Source organism: Ursus arctos, unplaced genomic scaffold (genome assembly GCF_023065955.2).
Source record: "Ursus arctos isolate Adak ecotype North America unplaced genomic scaffold, UrsArc2.0 scaffold_3, whole genome shotgun sequence".
Taxonomy (NCBI): Eukaryota; Metazoa; Chordata; class Mammalia; order Carnivora; family Ursidae; genus Ursus; species Ursus arctos.
Genome location: NW_026622985.1, coordinates 7,217,373 through 7,236,071, shown reverse-complemented (window position 1 = coordinate 7,236,071; position 18,699 = coordinate 7,217,373). Strand labels below are relative to the sequence as shown.

The 18,699-nt window shown below is 47.8% G+C and overlaps 1 protein-coding gene across 1 annotated transcript in view; it reads left to right on the top strand.

The window, feature by feature from the left end:
• The window catches only part of ABCA13 (ATP binding cassette subfamily A member 13), a 357,421-nt gene that overhangs the window by 323,581 nt on the left and 15,141 nt on the right, over window positions 1-18,699 (top strand). The window contains exon 59 of the mRNA XM_057304334.1: window positions 6,657-6,749. Coding sequence (XP_057160317.1) covers window positions 6,657-6,749 — 93 coding nt within the window. The remainder of the gene's footprint in view (window positions 1-6,656; window positions 6,750-18,699) is intronic.

Genomic DNA, 18,699 nt, shown 5'->3' with positions numbered 1-18,699 from the left:
AACCAAGGCCACATGGATGTCAGGGGGCAGAGCTGGAGTCTGAGCCCAGCGGTCTGTCGCAGGCACACGCTTGCCTGTCTATCACTCTTGCAGATCCGGACTTCCTCCCCCAGTCTTGAGACCAGGTGTGAGTGCCTTTCTGCCCAAGATCATTTTTTTTTTTTTAAGATTTATTTATTTTATTTGAGAGAGAAAGAGAGAGCACACGAGCACGTGGGCAGGGGGAGGGGCGGAGGGAGAGAAGCAGACTCCCTGCTGAGCGCAGAACCCAACCCTAGGACTCGATCTGAGGATCACGAGATCATGACCTGAGACAAAGTCAGTCTCCCAACCCACTGAGCCACCCAGGTGCCCCAAAGTGTGGTTTTTTGTATCTGATTTCTATCCAGTGCTGTGTCCTTGAGGCTCCTCTGTGTTGTGTCGTGTGTCAGCCACGTGCTGGTTTTCAGTGCGGAACGGTGTTCTGTCACGTAGCTAGACCATATTTTGTCCATTCTTCCCTGATCGATGGCCCTTTGGATTGTTTCTCGTTTAATGTGCTGTGAACAGTCATATAAAAGTCTTTGTGTGGATGTATGTTTTTATTTGTCTCGGATGGTTTTTAGGAGCCAAATTGCTGGATTGTGTGGTAAGTTTGGGTTTAATGCTTTAAGACACAGTAGTTCCGACGAGGCTTCATCATTTTATGTTCCTAGGACCAAAGATGAAGTTCTTAGTTTCTGCAGATTCTTGTCAACACTCTGTCTTTCTGATTGTAGCCATCCTGGCGAAGTGTGATTTTAATTCACATTGTCCAGGTGAATGTGTCATCCCTGTCTTCTCAGCTGCGTTGTTTCTTATAAGAAACCGGCCAGTGTGAATTCTGATGTTGCCCCGTTCATCGTGGGTCATTCCTGCCTTGCAGCTTGCAGGATTCCCCTTTGACTTTTAGTTTCACAGTTCAACTTTGATGTGGCCACGGGTGGATCTCTTTGATCATGCATTGTGCTTCTTGAATGTGTGGGTTAATGCTTTTTCAGTAAACACGGGGACATTTTGGCACTTATTCCACTGTTTTTTTTTTTTTTTTTTCTGGCTCTTTCTATCTTTCCTTTCCTTTCCCGTGCACTGGTACTGTGTGTGTATGATGGTGTTCCACAGATCTATGGGTTTCAGTCCATTTCTTTTTAATATATTTTTTCTCTTTTCAGACTGAATAATCTGTATTGATCTATCTTCAAGTTCACTGATGCTTTCTTCTGCTACTCAAACTTTTCTGTTGGTCCCATGGTGGAATTTTCAATCCATTTATCATACTCTTCAACTAAAAAAATTCCATTTGGTCCTTTTTTTTTTTAAGGTTTATTTATTTTTGGAGAGAGAGAGAGCACGAGTGGGAAGGGCAGACAGGGAGGGAGAGAACTCTCTAGCAGACTCCCCACTGAGCATGGAGCCCAGGGTGTAGGGCTCGATCGCGTAACCCTGAGACCATGACCTGAGCCAAAACCAAGAGTCGTATGCCCAACTGGTGAACCACTCAGGCACCCCATTTGGTCCTTTTTCTAAAAAAATAATTTTAATCAAATTCAGAATCTCTATTTGTTGATTGTCATTGTCATTAAGAACTTCTTGAAACACTGTTTTCTTTAGTGCTTTGAATATATATAGAGTAGCTTCACTGAAGATTCTTTTCTGCTAAATGTAGCATTTAGGGACACTTAGGAACAGTTTCTGCTGTTTTCCCCCTGAGTATGGGTAACAGTTTCTGGTTTCTTTTGCAGGTTATAATTTTTTGTCGAAAGCAGGCTATTTCACATTATTTAATAAATTGTAGCATCTCTGGTTTGATTTCTCCCCATCCCCAAAAGTTGCTGTTTTTGCCAATTTTTTAATTTGTTTTTGTTTTTGTTTGGTTTGTTCCTTTTGTGTATATGTGTTTACTGTTTCTTTGCCGGAGATGAATCTATGAAATCTCTTTCCCCTGCAGCGAGTAACTCCTGATGCCTCCATTCAGTTTGTGTTTTAAATTTTGTGCTCGGTTTTTAAGCCCAGAGTCCTTGGAGCCACCCGATTTTATATGGGCAGAGGAAGCCCTCAGCCACCTCAAGGCAGCAAAGAGTCTGTTCTCTGCCAACGGATCTGTGTGTGCACAGGAGAGAATATTCCAAGTGCAGGCCTCTTCTAGATGGCCCAGTTTTGCTTTCTCCTGGGTTCTGCTGGTCTCTGGGCTGTGTACTTGGATGGCCCCTGGGTTCATGTGGAGCCTGTGGCTGGTGTGGCCCCTCTCTGACCTCTACTGTGTGTACATGCAGCCCCAGTAAGCAGTATGCATGCCCCAGCCACTCAATATCAGCCTGGTAGAGCCCACCTCGGGCCAGGTACTGGAGCTATTGGCCTTCTTGTTTGCTGAGCTTACAGAACTCACTTATGCTGACCATGTCACTGGGTACAGGCATTCCCCAGTGGTCCACACTGAGTGCAGAGAAGCTGCCAATCCTCGTGGTCCGCCCTGCCTGCTAGCAGGTGCATGTTTGTAAAGCTAATGACGGATTACCAGTCTTCTTACCCTCAATTCATCAGTTTGTCACCTGCGTTTCTCAAATTGTCACGTGCCTTTGGTCAATTTCCAGAATTCTGAAATGGTTGTTTTGGTTCATTTGGTCCAGTTTTATAGTCACTTTTCGGAGACGAGCCTTGCCATTTTTTTTTTTTTTAACTTGGCTGCAGCTGAAAGTCCTGCGCTTGCCTTTTTGTCTTTGTTCTGTGTCTCTTCAGAAAATAGAATTTTACATCGAAGTAAATTTGGCACATCTTCCACCTTCTATTTTGGCTGAAAATGATCTTTTGGCCGTGCCGATTCCAGAAACTCCCTGCATTCCTGTGCTCATTATGCTGACATGTGTTAAGTCCTCATGTTCGTAGGTAGGTTCTAAGATTGGATAAATGGGTGTCAAATTAAAAATGCCCCTTAAATTCCATAGAGCAGATAATGATTGCAGACCGTTCTCAGAAAGACCACATGTCACTGTAATTTCTGTTTTATGTCCTCCTGTTCACATGGTTTCACGTTAACGATGTGTCTTCATTTCTATAAATCTGTCCATATTCATGCAATACAAAGGTCTAAATGACTCACGATTAATGAAGAGTAGGGCAGCCGGTGGTTGATTCTGTGATTCTAAAACAGCTGCCTTCAGCTGAGAAGTCTCCAAATCACACAGTTTCCTTTTGAGTCCCTGTCTCTGTTGCTCTCATCATTCCTTACTGAGAGGATCACAGTAAAACATGAGGTGGGCAAATGTTGCCCACTGTACTCAGAGGAATTAAAGTGAGTCCATCCGGGGAGCCTGGGTGGCTCGGTCGGTTAAGTGTCGGACTCTTGATTTCGGCTCAGGTCATGATCTCAGGGTCCTGGGATCAAGCCTGGCATCAGGCTCCACGCTCAGTGCAGAGTCTGCTGGTCCCTGTCCCTCCACCTCTCCCCCTGCTCTCTCTCTCTCTCTCAAATAAGTAAATAAATAAATAAATAAATAAATAAATGAATAAATAAAATCTTTAAAAAAATGAATCCATCCAAGAATGACCAGGAGGGCTTTTTGCTTGCCCATCAAACCCTGACTTGTACATTCCATTATAAGCCTTTAAATCTTTGTGCCCCCTGACTAGAGTTCCGTTCCAGTCAGCTTAGCCACCCGGAGGAAATGCGGTGTTCATTTGCTGAGTAAATAGTCAGAGATGACCTTCACTGATGTCGAGCCCCTGGCATCGTATATTCTTCTTGATGCTGAAAATTATCAAAATCTCACCGTCTCTTCTCCCTAGGCTGTGGTGTGGTGGTACCCACCTGTTGTTCGGACCTTATCTGTTTGACAGCTAATAATAGTTCACTTGAAACTGCCAAGTTATTCCTCCGAGGTCCGTTATCATGTGGACCTCTGCCCATCGGCACTGTTCAAGGATGTAATACAGAAGAGGCTTCGCATTGTCCTGCTTCAATTAGAGCACCTACCACACACTCATAAAAATGGAATGAGATTGTTTTAAATTGAAATTAATTAAAGCAACAGTGAAAGACATGTTTGTGCAGAAAGGTGCATAAAGCATATTTGGATGTTGATAGCATATGTTCCTTCCACTTCATGTTAAGCTGCTGCAACAAAGACCCCAAATCGCTGTGGCTCAGACCAGCCATGTATTTCTCTTCCCCATTAACAATTCATGTTGGGGCTGTGCCAGAGCCCAAGGTCATCCAAGGACGCAGGGTCTTGCCGCCATGTCACTTAGTCACCTGTGAGTTTGTCCTCATCTTCATGGTTGAAACTGACTTTCAAGGCATGACCCAGAAATTATACTTCACGGTGACGTCCATCTCCAGCGCACGGAAGGCTGACCAGTATAACCTTGATCCGAACGCGCCGTGACCTGACGAGCAGACTGCTTTATGTCCATCTCCTAACAGCAAAAACAATACATGTTCCCTATAGGTGATTTGGAGAGTGCAGCGAGGTACAGAAGGAGAGACATTCCACCATTAACCTCACTTTTCAAGTGTGGTCAAAATCATACCTTTTTGTGTTTTTCATTCCCGGTTTTTTTTCATATACATGTGCATTTTTCCCGACATGCGTTGTCATTTTATTGTTGCTCTATCATTACTTTTTCCCTGTGCAATGGAGTTTAGAAAACCCCATTTAGTGGCTGATTAACACATGGACACACTCCCCTTTATGTGAGTATTTTATTCTCTTATTGTGGAACCGATTTCTGGAGTTTTACTATTATAAAAAAGTTGTTATATTCATTCATACTTTCTGAGTTTCCTAAAGTAAATGCCTCAAAAAGAGATTATTGCCAAATTGGGTTTCTGGGGAGTTATGCCAGTTTTTCACTCCCACTAGCAAAATATCAGATGCCCCTTCTTAGGATCACGGAGAAGGTGTTTTGGGTATTTTTATGATCTGAGAAATCATTGTTTTTATTTGCACTGGAGATGGGGGCAAAAAGTGTTTTCCTGTACAACATACGAAAAGACCCATGGCAAATGGCTTGCTGGCTGGAAAATGATTTTAAGATCGCGTATGTGGTGATTGAGTTTCTAATTTGTTGGTATGTGTATTACCTGTGAGCGGTTCTTTGAATAGTCGGTCTCCCTTTGCCCTTTTTCCTGGATTGCATTTTCATTGTTCTGTGTTCACGCTAACATGTATCGGTTCTTTATACTGAAACTATCAACCCTTATGAATTGCGTTTGTTGTAATTTTTTTAAATGTTAGTTTGCTGTGTGTGTGTTTTTTTTTTTTTTTAGATTTTATTTATTTGACAGAGATAGAGACAGCCAGCGAGAGAGGGAACACAAGCAGGGGGAGTGGGAGAGGAAGAAGCAGGCTCATAGCAGAGGAGCCTGATGTGGGGCTCGATCCCATAACGCCGGGATCACGCCCTGAGCCGAAGGCAGACGCTTAACCGCTGTGCCACCCAGGCGCCCCTAGTTTGCTGTGTTTTGACACATTTATTAGAAGTTTGTAATTCTGCATTGTCAGCTGCCAAACATTTCTTGCACAGTTTCTTCTGTTGCTGTCGTGCTCAGGAGGAACGTTCCCGTGGTCCTGATCGCTTAGGTGTTTAAGGTGTGATTGTCTCCTTCCCCACTGTCTTATCTGGTTCCAGTGATCTGCCTTCTAATTCCTTAGCATATTGCCTTATTTAAATTATTTGAGCGTTATCATTGCTCAGCGGGGAGTCTGCTTCTTCTCCCTCTGCCCATCCCCCTGCTCTATCCTCTCCCTCTCTCAAATAAACAAATAAAAATCTTTAAAAAAAGAATTTATTTGAGCCTTAAGACAAACGTTAATAGTTTCTGGGGCTTACTTCTCTTACTATTTACAGTCTTTCTGCCTCTCACTAAATAACTTTGAAGATATGCTTTGTAACTTTGACTGGCATTATACTATATCCTTATTATAATTTGTTATTTTCTATGTGATTATACTAATGCTGTTACAAGTTACAAATCTTTATTACATATTTTAGACCAAGATAATATTACATAATATTACAAACTAAATTACAGTTGCAAATTACAATGTCATTTTATTTTATGTAATAAATTATAGTAAAATAGAATTCATATTTGTATTTTATATAAAAGTCACTTATTACATTTCATATTGATACATATATCATATATTTTGTAAAATAATTTTCATTTAACAGTGATTTTCATATTATAATAATTTCCTTTTTCTAAAACATATTCACCGTTTTCCTTTTCTTGACACACCTTTTTATTGATTGAAGATTTCGTTTAGGTTCATTAGTAGATCTTATTGCTTTTATTTTTCATAAAACTTCCACGTTTTCTGTGAAGGTCAGTTGTGTCTAGTTTATATTTTTGTACTGGCGCTAAAAGGTTCTGTCCTCGTAACTGTGGTTCCTTGGATATTGAAATGCTGCCAGGTTTTTGGATAATTGTGTCATGGGCTATCTAAATAAAACATCCATCTACAAAGTGCTTTTGGGGGGGTTTCTTGAGGTTTGTATATAGATATTGACACAGAGAGAAAAATCATGAATTCGCACCAGTAGTGTTTTGGTCCACTTGTGGTTTCAACTATTTGGTCCAAGCGGGGCGTCTCCAGGGCACGGCTCGCTCACGCCCTTCCTGTCTTTCCCCGCAGCATGGAGGAGTGCGAGGCTCTTTGCACGAGACTTGCCATCATGGTCAACGGCAGCTTCAGGTGCCTTGGCTCCCCCCAGCACATTAAAGACAGGTATGTGTGTTGTATGTATACATGTATGTTGTGTGTATATTTCTCTTTCCGTTGGCCTGTTTAGTGTAAGTCGGTGCGTGATGCACCTGTAGCTGGTGATACTCTGGCACGAGCGTGGTCCAGTCCCCTCGCGACGGAGGAAGGGAGACAGGGGCTGAGAAGGTGAGGGTGTGTGGGACACACGTGGACCCGGCCATTCCCTACCACGTTCACGGCGTCTTCCGGGAGGATGGGCACGCTCCTTGTGACAGTCACGATGAAGAGAGGAGAAGACTGTCCTCGCTGACACAGAGGTTGGCGAACCTGGGCCCCTTGTCCAGGGTGGATCGCGGGCCTCTGTTAGCTGCCCACCGCCGTGCTGTGAACGGGTCTGCGCTGTGTCAGGAGGGAGCACGGGGCTGTTGTGGCTGATTTTTGTCTGCACTAGTAAGGACTGAGCATTTTTCCTGTGTGTCCTCACCCCTTTGATTTCTTCCCTGCTAACTGTCTTGTCATGTCTTTGCCGTTGACTTTTTGGGATCGTCCTGATTTTGCTGCCAATTTCGACAAGCATGTTTCTGTCCTAGTCTTGCGCTTTTTGAAAATTCAGTGTCACTTAAACAATTTTCACAGTTTCTGGTTTCCTTTTAACTTGTTTAATCTTTTGTTTCTGATACAGAATAACTTATTTATATATGTTGATGAATTTTTCATTTTCATTCAGAGTTTTTGAAGTTGGAATTTGCAGGCAGAGATCTGTTAAACAGATCTATATATTAAGTTGAAATGTGTTTACTTCACGGAGCAAATATTACGGAGTGCTTGATGTGCCGTGCTGGGGAGGGAATATCCATTTTCTGGGGGCTCGGAGTCAGGTGCTGCCGGGACAGCCAATCCCGCTCCTGCTTGCCGCGTCGGGTCGGTCACTTGTCAGATCCACCTGCTGGAAACTGTTCTCGATATGTACTCCGCTCACCTTTAATAAGTGTCATCAAAAGAAAAATAATATTTCACACTCCCTAACCTTTATGAATGCTTACATAAAGTTTTATAGCCCGTGCCTGATTGTTAGGTGATTTATGTCTCAGCCTAGCTGCCTGCCTCTCTCGAGCTTTTTGCAAGTTGGCTGGAAGAGCCAGCCGGAGGAGGCTCAGAATCCTCGTCCAGCTGGCGTGGTCTGCGTGCTCGCAGTCTCACGACTCCCGGGTTCAGTTCCGATAACGCATCCTGTGGCTGAGGGCGGGTTGTTAGGAATGTATGGACTGTACAATGATGTGAAGCAAGAACTGGCTTGTGCGCGATTCACAGCAACACCGAACTTAATACGTTGCCAGAGATAATTTGTAAAGTTGGTATTTTCCTGCAGCAAATAAACTGATGACATATGTTTCCGTAATAGGAGATAAAAAGTGAAGGGTTCATCCTGACCTGGACCTGGGAGTCCCCAGCACCTGTGCCCGCTGAGGTCCCTGAGGCTGAGGGGCTGCGTGGAGAGTGTGGGCTCCTCTCCCCTCCTCTCTGTGCACGCGGTCCTGAGTGCGCACAGCCCATAGGCATGCTCGTTGGCGTGCTTTGGCTTCCAACCCTGTTGTCCCCCACATGGCACACGGTTTTTTGTCTCAATGTCTGATGGTGTCTCCACGTGCTCTGACCAGGAGCGGTGACTCTAGAGTTTCAGTCTGTGCCCATGTTGTGCAGAGCCCCGGGGCTGTGTGCGAGGGGCCGCTGAGCACCTGCAAGGGGCCCTGGTCTGCCGCCCCTGCAGCCATCACGCAGCCTGTCTGTCCAAGCATCCCCGGCTGGGGACAGGTCACCGCGAGGCCAGGCGAGTGTGCGGCACTTGGAGGAGGGCCTAGCTCAGGCCACGTGTGGTCTTCGGAGAGGCTGGGGAGGCGGGGGGAGGCGCTTCTGTGGGGGTTGTCCTGCGGGAGCATGAAAGCTACAGCTAAGCCCGTGGAAGTCGGTCCCGTGCACCTGCCCCCCCACCCTGACTCCTCCCGACGGTGCACGGGACCAAATGGGAGGAGTCAAGGCCATCTTGGGATTTGGGACTGAGGACATTTGAAAAGAGTGGGGAGACAATGTGGATAGAGCAGGGGTGAGGGAGCCTCTGGGGAGAGGGGTTGAGGCGGCACCTTGGGGACACAGCGTTTGGGAGAGACTGTCCTGAGCTCCGATGAGGGGTTTCCCTGTGGAGATGCAGGGGTGGGTGCGCAGGGCCGTGGCTTGGGTGGGGAGACATCTGCCTCATGGGATAGCTGGCCCCAGGAGCTGCAGGAGCCCCATGGAGGAGACTCGCAGAGCCAAGTGGAGGGCTGGGCAGGGGTTCTCTGGGCCCCGAGACACCTGCCCCAACCTCCCCCGTGCACTCCTTACTGGAGCACCCCGGCCTTGAACGTCATTCCACTGCTGCCCCCAACACGCTGAGTCCTGCTCCCACGCTCCCCTGGCCTCACCTGCGCTGGACACTTCCCTCCCCCTGCTCACCGCTTCCCAGCCACGACCAGCTCCTCTTCTTCGGCATCTAAGTGCATCCTCCCCACCCGGGGTCTGTCTGTGCACTGCTCCATTTCCCCAAACCCGCCTTGTTCCAGCTGGACCCTGCGCCCTGGGAGAGCACAGCCTCCATCTCCCATCGGTCCAGCATTCCTGGACGCCCCCACCTCCACACTATTTCAGAGACGCCATCTGAGGGCAGTGACAGCCAGTCCTGGGCGCCTTGTCTGGGAAAATGCAGGAGGACCACCCCGCAGAGAACAGTCATGGTCCTGGGATGTTTAGGCTTTGACTCCCCAGGAGGACTAATGTTGCCAGCCTCCAAATTCACTCACTGGGGTACCTGGGTGGCTCAGTTGGTTAAGTGTCTGCCTTTGGCTTAGATCATGATCTCAGGGTCCTGGGATCGAGTCCAGCATCGGGCTCCTTGCTCAGCCGGGAGTCTGCTTCTCCCTCTGCCTCTGCCTGCCGCTCTGTCTACTTGTGAACTCTCTCTGTCAAATAAATAAAGTCTTAAAAAAATAAAAGAAAAATAAATTCACTCATTTACTAACTCGGTGTCCTATTTTCTTCCCGAGTTCTAGACCTTGTTAGAACTTCTTAGAGCATCTTGTGTGATATTTCTACAGCAGTTCACACTGTATCTCATTGTACAGTTCCCGCATATTGCTTAAATGCTGTTTGTTCATAAGAACCAACCAAGTCCAAGGTCAGCGACCGTGGTCACACTTTGGTCATTTCTGTGAAGAAGCCAACCACAGACTTCTCCTAGTTGGACCATCTAATGGGTTCTCCTGACTCTGGCCTGGGTTTTCCTGCCCCCAGCAGCTCCGCCAGAGCCAGCCACCCCTGATCTCACCTTGCGTCCAGGCGGGAAGATTTGTGTGACACTGGGGCTGCCTGGCCTGAGGGACACTGGGACTGCCTGGCCTGAGGGACAGACGGGGTTCAGAGTACAGGAGGTCAGGGGCTCGGCCTCTCTGGGGAAAGTGCCATTCTCCCCATGGCCTCGCACACGCTGGCCTTGTCCCTGTGCCTCTCTGCCTCCCTCCCACTGCCGTGACCTCTGGCCTCTCAGACTTGAGAAGTTGTGTCCCTGCCCCCTGTCAGCCGCGTGCCTCTTGCCGGCCGTGAGGTCTTCCCAGAGCGCTCAGATGCAGCCTCAGCCTCCCTCCTTCCCCAACATGCCACAGCACCCACCCTGGATGTCTTCACTCTTCCCGGGGGCCTCCCCTCCCCAGTCAGCACCCCCTGTTCCCGTGCCCTGGACGGCCTCCCTTCAGGCTCAGGGAACTGGGCAAAGTGCCCTTCTCCCCTTTGCTCTCTGGCCAAGAAAAGTCACAGTTTATGACATTTGCATCCATAAGCTGTGATCTTCGATCAGCAGGTCTGGCGCCTTCGATCTGTGAGGTCTGGCCCCTTCTCGGGGATCGCCCTTGTTTTCCTGTCTCTGCTCCCCAGTGTCCAGGTGACCCCCTCTCCTATGTGTCCCGGTTCTCCTCTTCTGTCTGGTGACCATTTAGTACACGTGATCTTTCCCGTACTGGGCCGAGCTCTGGGCACAGATCGCCTAGCCTCCGGGGGTAATGTCAGGAGGCATCACTGGTGTGGGTACTCGGTGCCAGTTCTCAGTGCTCTGTGCACTAACTAGCTCTCTCCTTCTCACACCCCTGTGAGCTGCTCTTAGTATTACTCTCCTCTGCAAGAATAGAAAATGAGTCAGAGAAACGTGGAGCATCTTCCCGGCTAGTGTGCGGAGGGGTTAGGATTTGAACTTGGGCCTTCGGTTTCCACTTTATTCTGTGGCATATGTTCTCAGGACGGCCCCCACTCGGTAACCGCAGAGAGGGGCCTGTGGTGGAGCTGGGATCCCGGTGCGGCCGGCGAGACTCCTGAGCCATGGGCTCGACGGGCCACCCGGGTGCATGCTGCTGCAGACGCCCCCCGCGTCGTCACCTGTGTCCCTGTGTCTGCGCCCTCAGCGCTCTCCTGTGACCTTCCTCTGGGCAGTGCTTCCACCCCCTCATTCTCATCAAGGCCCTGACACGCACTCATTTAACATGTGGTCTCCAATATCCCCGGATGAGAGAAGCTACCTCTCCATCCACCCCTCAGGGTGGGCTCACAAACTGCCATTCATCCCTCTCTGCCTCTGTTTCTGTTTCTGAGAAGGAAACTTGCCTCTTTATCAACTGTCTTTCTTCTTCCTATGCGACAATCCCACGATCTCCTTCCCTTCTGAGACCTTCCTCCAGGGGATTTCTTTCTTCTCTCATATCTCTGATCTCTGTTTCAGTTATGAGATATGTCCATCTCTTAGTAACAGAACATCAAACACATTGATGTAAGCATATCCATCGACTGAAGCATATCCACTTTTTATATGTAATAAAAGTCCAGAAGTTCATGGTTATTGGCACTGGTTCAGTGGCTCAAGTCTTTACAATCTTCTTGGTCTCAGAATGGCTGCTGTGGCTCCACCCATCACATCCTCCTTCCAGGTAACAAACAGGAGGGAGCAGGGAAAGGCAAGCTGTCTGTGAGCCCCACCCAGTCACTTGCACTTATGTTTTGTCAGTCGCCCTGGCTACTAGGAAGCCTGAGAAATGTAGAATTTAGCTGGGCATTTTGCCACTTAAATAAAGTTAGGTTTCTGCTAAGGGACAAGACAAGTAAGTGGATGCTGGGTGGCTGTCTACAGTCTCTCATGCTCTTGATTGGATTCTTTCCTCAGTCGAGGGTAGGTCATTATGTCGAACAATGGATGTGTGAGACATCGTTGTGCGTCTGCATGCATGGATGGATATGTGTGTGTGTGCATGTACAAAGAGGAGCTGGAGCATACCATCCTCTGGGACACTGATACTTCATCTGCGGAAACTGGGGACGCGTTCCCAGATTCTCTCCAGGGCATAACTGTCCTGCATCCCGAGAGCCAGCAGGTCATGGGCACGTTCATGACGCACCTAGAGGGAACTGGCCACATCTGCGAGTTGCACCTGGTTGCTTTTCCCTGTCCTGGGACCAACTGAAGCAGAAAGTTTAAGTCTGAGTGTAAAAGTCATCCTCCCAAAGGGGGAAAAGAAATCATGTTTCTGAAGCCTAGAGGTTTGGAGTTCGCCCGGCTGATTTCTTGGAGGGGAGGGAGGATAGGGCTGTGGATGTATTCAAAACCAAACCAAACCAGCTTTACAAATAAAGAAAATCCTTAAGATTATGGGAACTTTTCTTTTTATTTTTTAGGACTTTATTTGAGAGAGACAGTGTGTGAGAGAGAGCACGAGCACTAGCAGGGTTAGAAGCAGACTCCCTTCTGAGCAGGGAACCCAATGCGGGGCTCAATCCCAAGACCCCCCGATTATGACCTGAGCCAAAGGCAGATCCTTCACCGACTGAGCCACCCAAGCATCCTGAGAACTTTTATTTTCTTGAGTCGTCCAACTTGAAAACTTGAGGAATCAAAACCAATAATGGAATCAACTTCGAAGGATGCTTTCATCAGTAGGTTGTATGGCCATTCTACTCAGAATATAGAGAGTACTCTGGAGGACTTGTTTGTAGGTTTTCCTCTAAGAAATGGAAGAAGGCGTAGTGACAGTGGAGTCCTCAAGCTATGGCCATCTGGCTGGCCGGAAATGAACCCGTCCCCTCCCGTGACACCTTGTGCTCAGCGTGGCATCTTTGATTTAATGCTTCTAGAAAACATTGCCATGAACATCAAAGCTTAGGTTAAGATTACATCACCAAATAATACACTGGTTGAAAGATTTCAAAATGAAACAGATAATCGGATATGCTTATGTCACTGTCACAAATGGGGAAGGAAGTTTGTACACACTCACATATGATGATTTCTGCCGTGCTGCGCAGCTGTGGGGTGACGGGCTACTGAATTCTATCCTGCATTTTGCTTTGTGTTCAAGCATCACCAGATTCAGCTGCTTCTACCCACCCCTGAATTAAGTCTTTACCAGAAACGGCTCTTTTCAGAGAAAGGCACTCACCGGCTTCCATCTCCTCACCATGCTGGTATGTGGCATCGGTCATTTCACTTGCTTTCACAGCATCGCGTCGCGAGAATACAATCCACGGTGCTCTGATGCAGTTACCCGCGAAGGGCTTCCAAGCCACCTGTCGTTCCCATGCTGGACATCTTGGCTGGACGCCTCTGGTCTTGGAAATTCAGGTCATGAGCGATGTCACCCAGAGTGGTCACTTGACCAAAGGGGACACTCCGCTTTCATTTTCTAATACGTTCTGGTAAGAACCCTCAGGCAGAGAAGGTGGGAAATGGAAGTGTTTGAGACACTGTTTCATGGATTTGGGTTCACATCGTGATTCCTGCTCATGGGTGCATGCTGGCTGAGCGCCTGTCTTAGGAGAGACGACAGAGGCAGGGTCCCTCTCTCAGTGCGCTCGGTCGGGGTCAGACAGACACCCACACACATAAAGGTCAATGCAGCACAGTGTGGAAATTGTCCTAAGCCTGGGGAACAGGATGCTTGGGGGTGCAGCTCAATGGAAGTCATCTCATGCTACTGGATTTTTCTGGAGCGCCAGGGTCTTGAAATCCAGTGGGGGAATAGTTACAGCCCTGACGAGAAGCAGCAAAAACTCACAAATCACACATTCTATAAGAGAGACCAAAGGCTCCAGGAGAAGGTTTCCAGGTGCCTGTGGCAGGGGTGGGGAGGAGACAGAACGCACGCTTCGTGGAAGAGGAGGCATTGAACCCACGTCTTTCCGCAGGCGGGCAGCTCATCCCCTGTGAGTGCGTCCCCGAGGACGAAGGAGGCATGCAGGGAAATAATGCAGATCATAGTTGGGGGAAAGGTCAAACAAGGGGAAAAGGTCAAAAAGTGGGCCCTGCGTCCAGAGACCATCTTTGGGGAGATTTTCCTTCTAGGGTAAAAAATGAGGTGGAGAAGGAAGCCACAGGGAAAGCGGGCTCTTCAAGGGCTGTGTTTGTTCCTGTCCGAGCACGAATGAAGGTCAACGGTGGTCGGCTGGTGACAGGACGTGCGGAGCAGGTGGCATTTGGGGGAGAAAGGTAGAACTCCACAACTGACTTCCCCGGGGCTTGAGGAGAGGAGGACGGTCACGCTCATCAGGTCTGGGGATGGGGCGATGGTGACGTCGTCAGGAGGGCTGGCGGTGAGGAGGGTCTGGATGGGCGACGGTGCTCTGGGAGCGGTGGCAGGCCGTGCGGCAATTCCGTAGTGAAGAAGGACCGCTGCTGTTCTGGAGGCTGCTCTCCACCGCGGCAGGAGGCTGGAGAGAACTGCACTCAGGGGTGATCCCTGGCTCCCGTCAAGACACAGGGAAGCCGTCGCTGAGCTCCTCGCAGCTCCGATCGTGTTGAGAAACGGAGGCCAGGCTCTCCTCTGAGACGTGCTCCTTTGCCACACTCTCCTCGTGCCTTGTCCATGTCGTCCTTGTGACAGAAATAGCTATTATTTTACCCGCCTCACTGTAAGGAATCTCAGACCCAAAAAGCGAGGTGGTTGGCCAGACCCACAATTACTGATGAAAGAAAGCTCCGTTTCTTGCCTCCTCGGTTTCTTATGCTCCTCATGCCACTGGTGATGTCTCGGCTCCCCTTGCCTGTGACCGCCTGGAGGACAGAGCTGTGCCTCGGGCACGGGTCACGGGAGCGTACCCGCTGGAAACAGCAGGAGTCCGTCGACTATGCCTCCTGCATCCCTGCTGAGAACACAACCCTTCCTACAGCTGCCCACCTCCCTGGGAGCGCCAGTGTGGCTTGGTGGCTCAGAAGAGGATAAACGCGTGGCTCCTTCTTTCCGTGGTTGAGAGCTGTCACCTCTTCCGGGAGGTCTCCAGGATTGAGTCTGCCCATTCGTAGAAGTGTAAGACCCCCCCGGATGTTAGCTGGCCCCTCGGCCGCTTGGAAGTAAGAATGCGTTTCTCAGCTGTGAGGACCTGGTGTGGGTGGCCAAAGACATACAACAGGAGGGGGGTCTGCAGCTTCAAGGGTGTGGATTTGTAGGGAGGGACATCACTTTCCATGCCCCCTCCTCCCTTACTTCTACCCCGAATGCTGATGTGATGGCTAGAGATGAAGCGGCCATCTTGGATCACGAGGCAGCCTCCATGTTGGAGGCCGGTGAGCAGAGCAGTAGGGAGAGAAGGAGCCAGACAGGTGCCTGACCCGCTCTGAGCTGTCTGAGGTCAGACTTTCAACCTACTAATGTCCTTGCTCCTTGGGGTTTTCTGTCACCCATACACGAATCTGAACAGACTAATACACCTTCACACATATGACACATGACGTTAATTTGTTTACCGGCTTGTTTTCAGTCTCTTTCCAGTGGAATGGATGCTCTCTTGGGAGGAGGCCTTTCATTTTGTGTATTTCTGGGTGCCTGATATTTGGGACAGTGCCTGGTCCATGACACAGGCTCAAGGCATTTGTTGAACAAAGAAGAAAAGAACGAGGGAATAAAGGTAATATTTGCATATGGCAGGCCAGCACTAAATGACACCCCCCTTCAGGTGGCTACACCTGGACTCGAAAAAGGAATCTTACTATGGCAGCCTTGGGTTCTGTCTAGCATAGTGAACAATTAGTACTAATAACAATAATCGACCCTTTTTGTAAAGACTTTCATTCAGATCCCACTTCTCTCCAGACAGAGTGAAGCTTGCTTTCTCTCAAAACATCTGCATCACCCACGCTTGGTTTGCTGCTTTTAGACACTGGGCTCTGTCTGTACTCAGCGTCTCTCCATTAGCAGAACTACCGGGTGTGTGATTCGGGCCTAATTGCTGCCACGGCCCTGACAGTATTTCCCGTCACCTTCTCTGCTGGGTGGCTAGATTCAGCACCGATGCACGCTGGCCTGCCGACAATTAATGTGCAACCCAGAAAGCAAAAACGTGCCATTCGAAGGCTCCATTGTACACCACGGGATCGTGAATTCTGATTGCAAATACAGCCTAAGCTCAAGAAAACACAGCCGCACCGGGGAGTGGATCTTTGTTAGGTTGGAACTGTATTTCAGAATATTTCTCCAAAGAAGGCGTCCAGATGGCGGACAGACCCTTGAGAAGATGCTCCACATCACTCAGCATCAGGGAAATACTAATCAAAGTCACAATGAGACACCACCTCACACCTGTCAGAACAGCTGAAATCAACAGCACAGGAAACAGCAGGTGTCAGCAAGGATGTGGAGAAAGGGGGACCCTCGCACACTTGTGGTGGGAATGCAGACTGGTGCAGCCTCTCTGGAGAACAGATGGAGGGCCCTCAAAAAGTTATGACCCAGCGATCTCCCTGCTGGGTATTTATCCAAAGGAAATGAAATCACGAAGGCGAACATACCTGCCCCCATGTTCACTGCGGCTCTGTTTACAACAGCCGAGACACGGCAGCAAGCCAGGTGTCCACTGGTGGATGCATGCATGATGATGAAGACGTGGTTTGTGCGTGCACATGTACACGCACGTGTGCGCACACACACACACACACACACACGCTGAAATATTATTCAGCCATAAAAAAGAACCAAATCTTGTCATTTGTGATAACAGGGATGGACCACAAGAGCATTATGCTAAGTGAAATAAGTCAGGCAGGGACGCCTGGGTGGCTCAGTAGGTTAAACGTCTGCCTTCTGCTCAGGTGCAGAGTCTGCTTGAGATTCTCTCTCCCTCTCTCTGCCCCTCCCACTCGTGCTCTCTCTCTCTCTCTCAAAAATAAATAAATCTTAAAAAAACCACACAGCAAACTGGCTACACCATTTTACATTTCTATTGTCAGTGAGCGAGGGTCCCAGTTTCACCACATCCTCGCTGCTTCTTTTATTTCCCCTCCCAGTGCGGGTAAAGTACGTAGGATCTCACTGAGATTTTGATCTGCATTGTCCTGATGATACCATATTTCCATGCGTTCATTGGTGTATCTTCTGTGAAGAAATGCCTATTTATTTATTTTTAAGATTTTATTTGTTTGAGACAAGAAAGAGCATGGGAGAGAGAGAGAGAGCACCAGCAGGGCAGGAGGGTAGGGGCAAAGGGAGAGGGAGAAGCAGACTCCCCCCTGAGCAGGGAGCCCAATGTGGGATTCAATCCCAGGACCCTGGGATCATGACCTGAGCCAAAGACAGCCACCCAGGCGCCCCTGATACATGGTTTTGAATGAACTTTTTATAACTGTGTTTGAGGTAGAGGGTTCATCTTCTTTCTTTGCTCTGCTATTCAGCGCTGCCAGCACCATTTGTGGAAAGATTACTCCTTCAATTGAATAGTCTCGGCAACATTGTCAAAAATCAGTTGACCTACAGGTTTATTTCTAGACTCTCAATTGTATTTCATTTCTATATGTTGAACCTTGATGCTAGAAGCACACTGTTTTGATTACTATTGCTTTGTAGTAAGTTTTGAAATCAGGAATTATTAGTCCTCCAACTTTGTTCCTCTTTTTCAAAACTGTTTGGCTGGTCTAGGTCCATTGCAATTCCATATGATGTTGGAGTCAGGTTGTAATTTCTACAAGGAAGTCAGCAGGGATTCTGATAGGGATTGTGTTGAGTCTGTAGATCATGTGAGGAGTATTGCCATCTTAACAGTGTTAAGTCTTCCTATCCATGAACTTGGTATGTTTTCCGTTTATTTTAATCTCCTTTAGTTTCTTTCAACAATGTTTTCTAGTCACAAGTCATGGGTTTTACACTTACTTGGTTACATTTAATACTAAGAATTTCTTCTGATGCTACTATAAATGGAGTTGTTTTCTTTTTTTTTTTTTTAATTTTTTTTAAAAGATTTTATTTATTTATTTGACAGAGATAGAGACAGCCAGAGAGAGAGGGAACACAAGCAGGGGGAGTGGGAGAGGAAGAAGCAGGCTCATAGTGGAGGAGCCTGATGTGGGGCTCGATCCTGTAACGCCGGGATCACGCCCTGAGCCGAAGGCAGACGCTTAACCGCTGTGCCACCCAGGCGCCCCTGGAGTTGTTTTCTTAATTTCATTTTTGAATTGTAGAAAGTATGTAGAAATGCAATTCATTTGTGTGTGTGTGTGCATTGATCTTGTGTCTTGTAATCTCGCTGAACTTATTATTTCTAATAGTAGTTAGTGAATTCCTTTGGCATTCCTATATACACTAGCATGCCATATATAAATATGTTTTTACTTCTTTCTTTCCAATATGGATGCCTTTTATTTCTTTTTCTTACTCTAGGTAGAACCCCCGGTACAATGCTGTGCACGTGGTGTGAGAGTACACACTCATCTTGTCCTGTTTTTAGGAAGAAAGCCCCAGTTTTTCATCATGAAGTATTATGTTTTGATGGGTTTTCCTCAGTGTCCTTTATCAGTTGAACAACTTTTCTTCTATTCCTATTCCTTGAGTGTTTTTATCATTAAAAAGTGTTGGATTTTATTAAATACTTCCTCTGCACCAATTCAGATAATCATGGTGTGTGACATTAGCTGATTTTCAAATGTTAA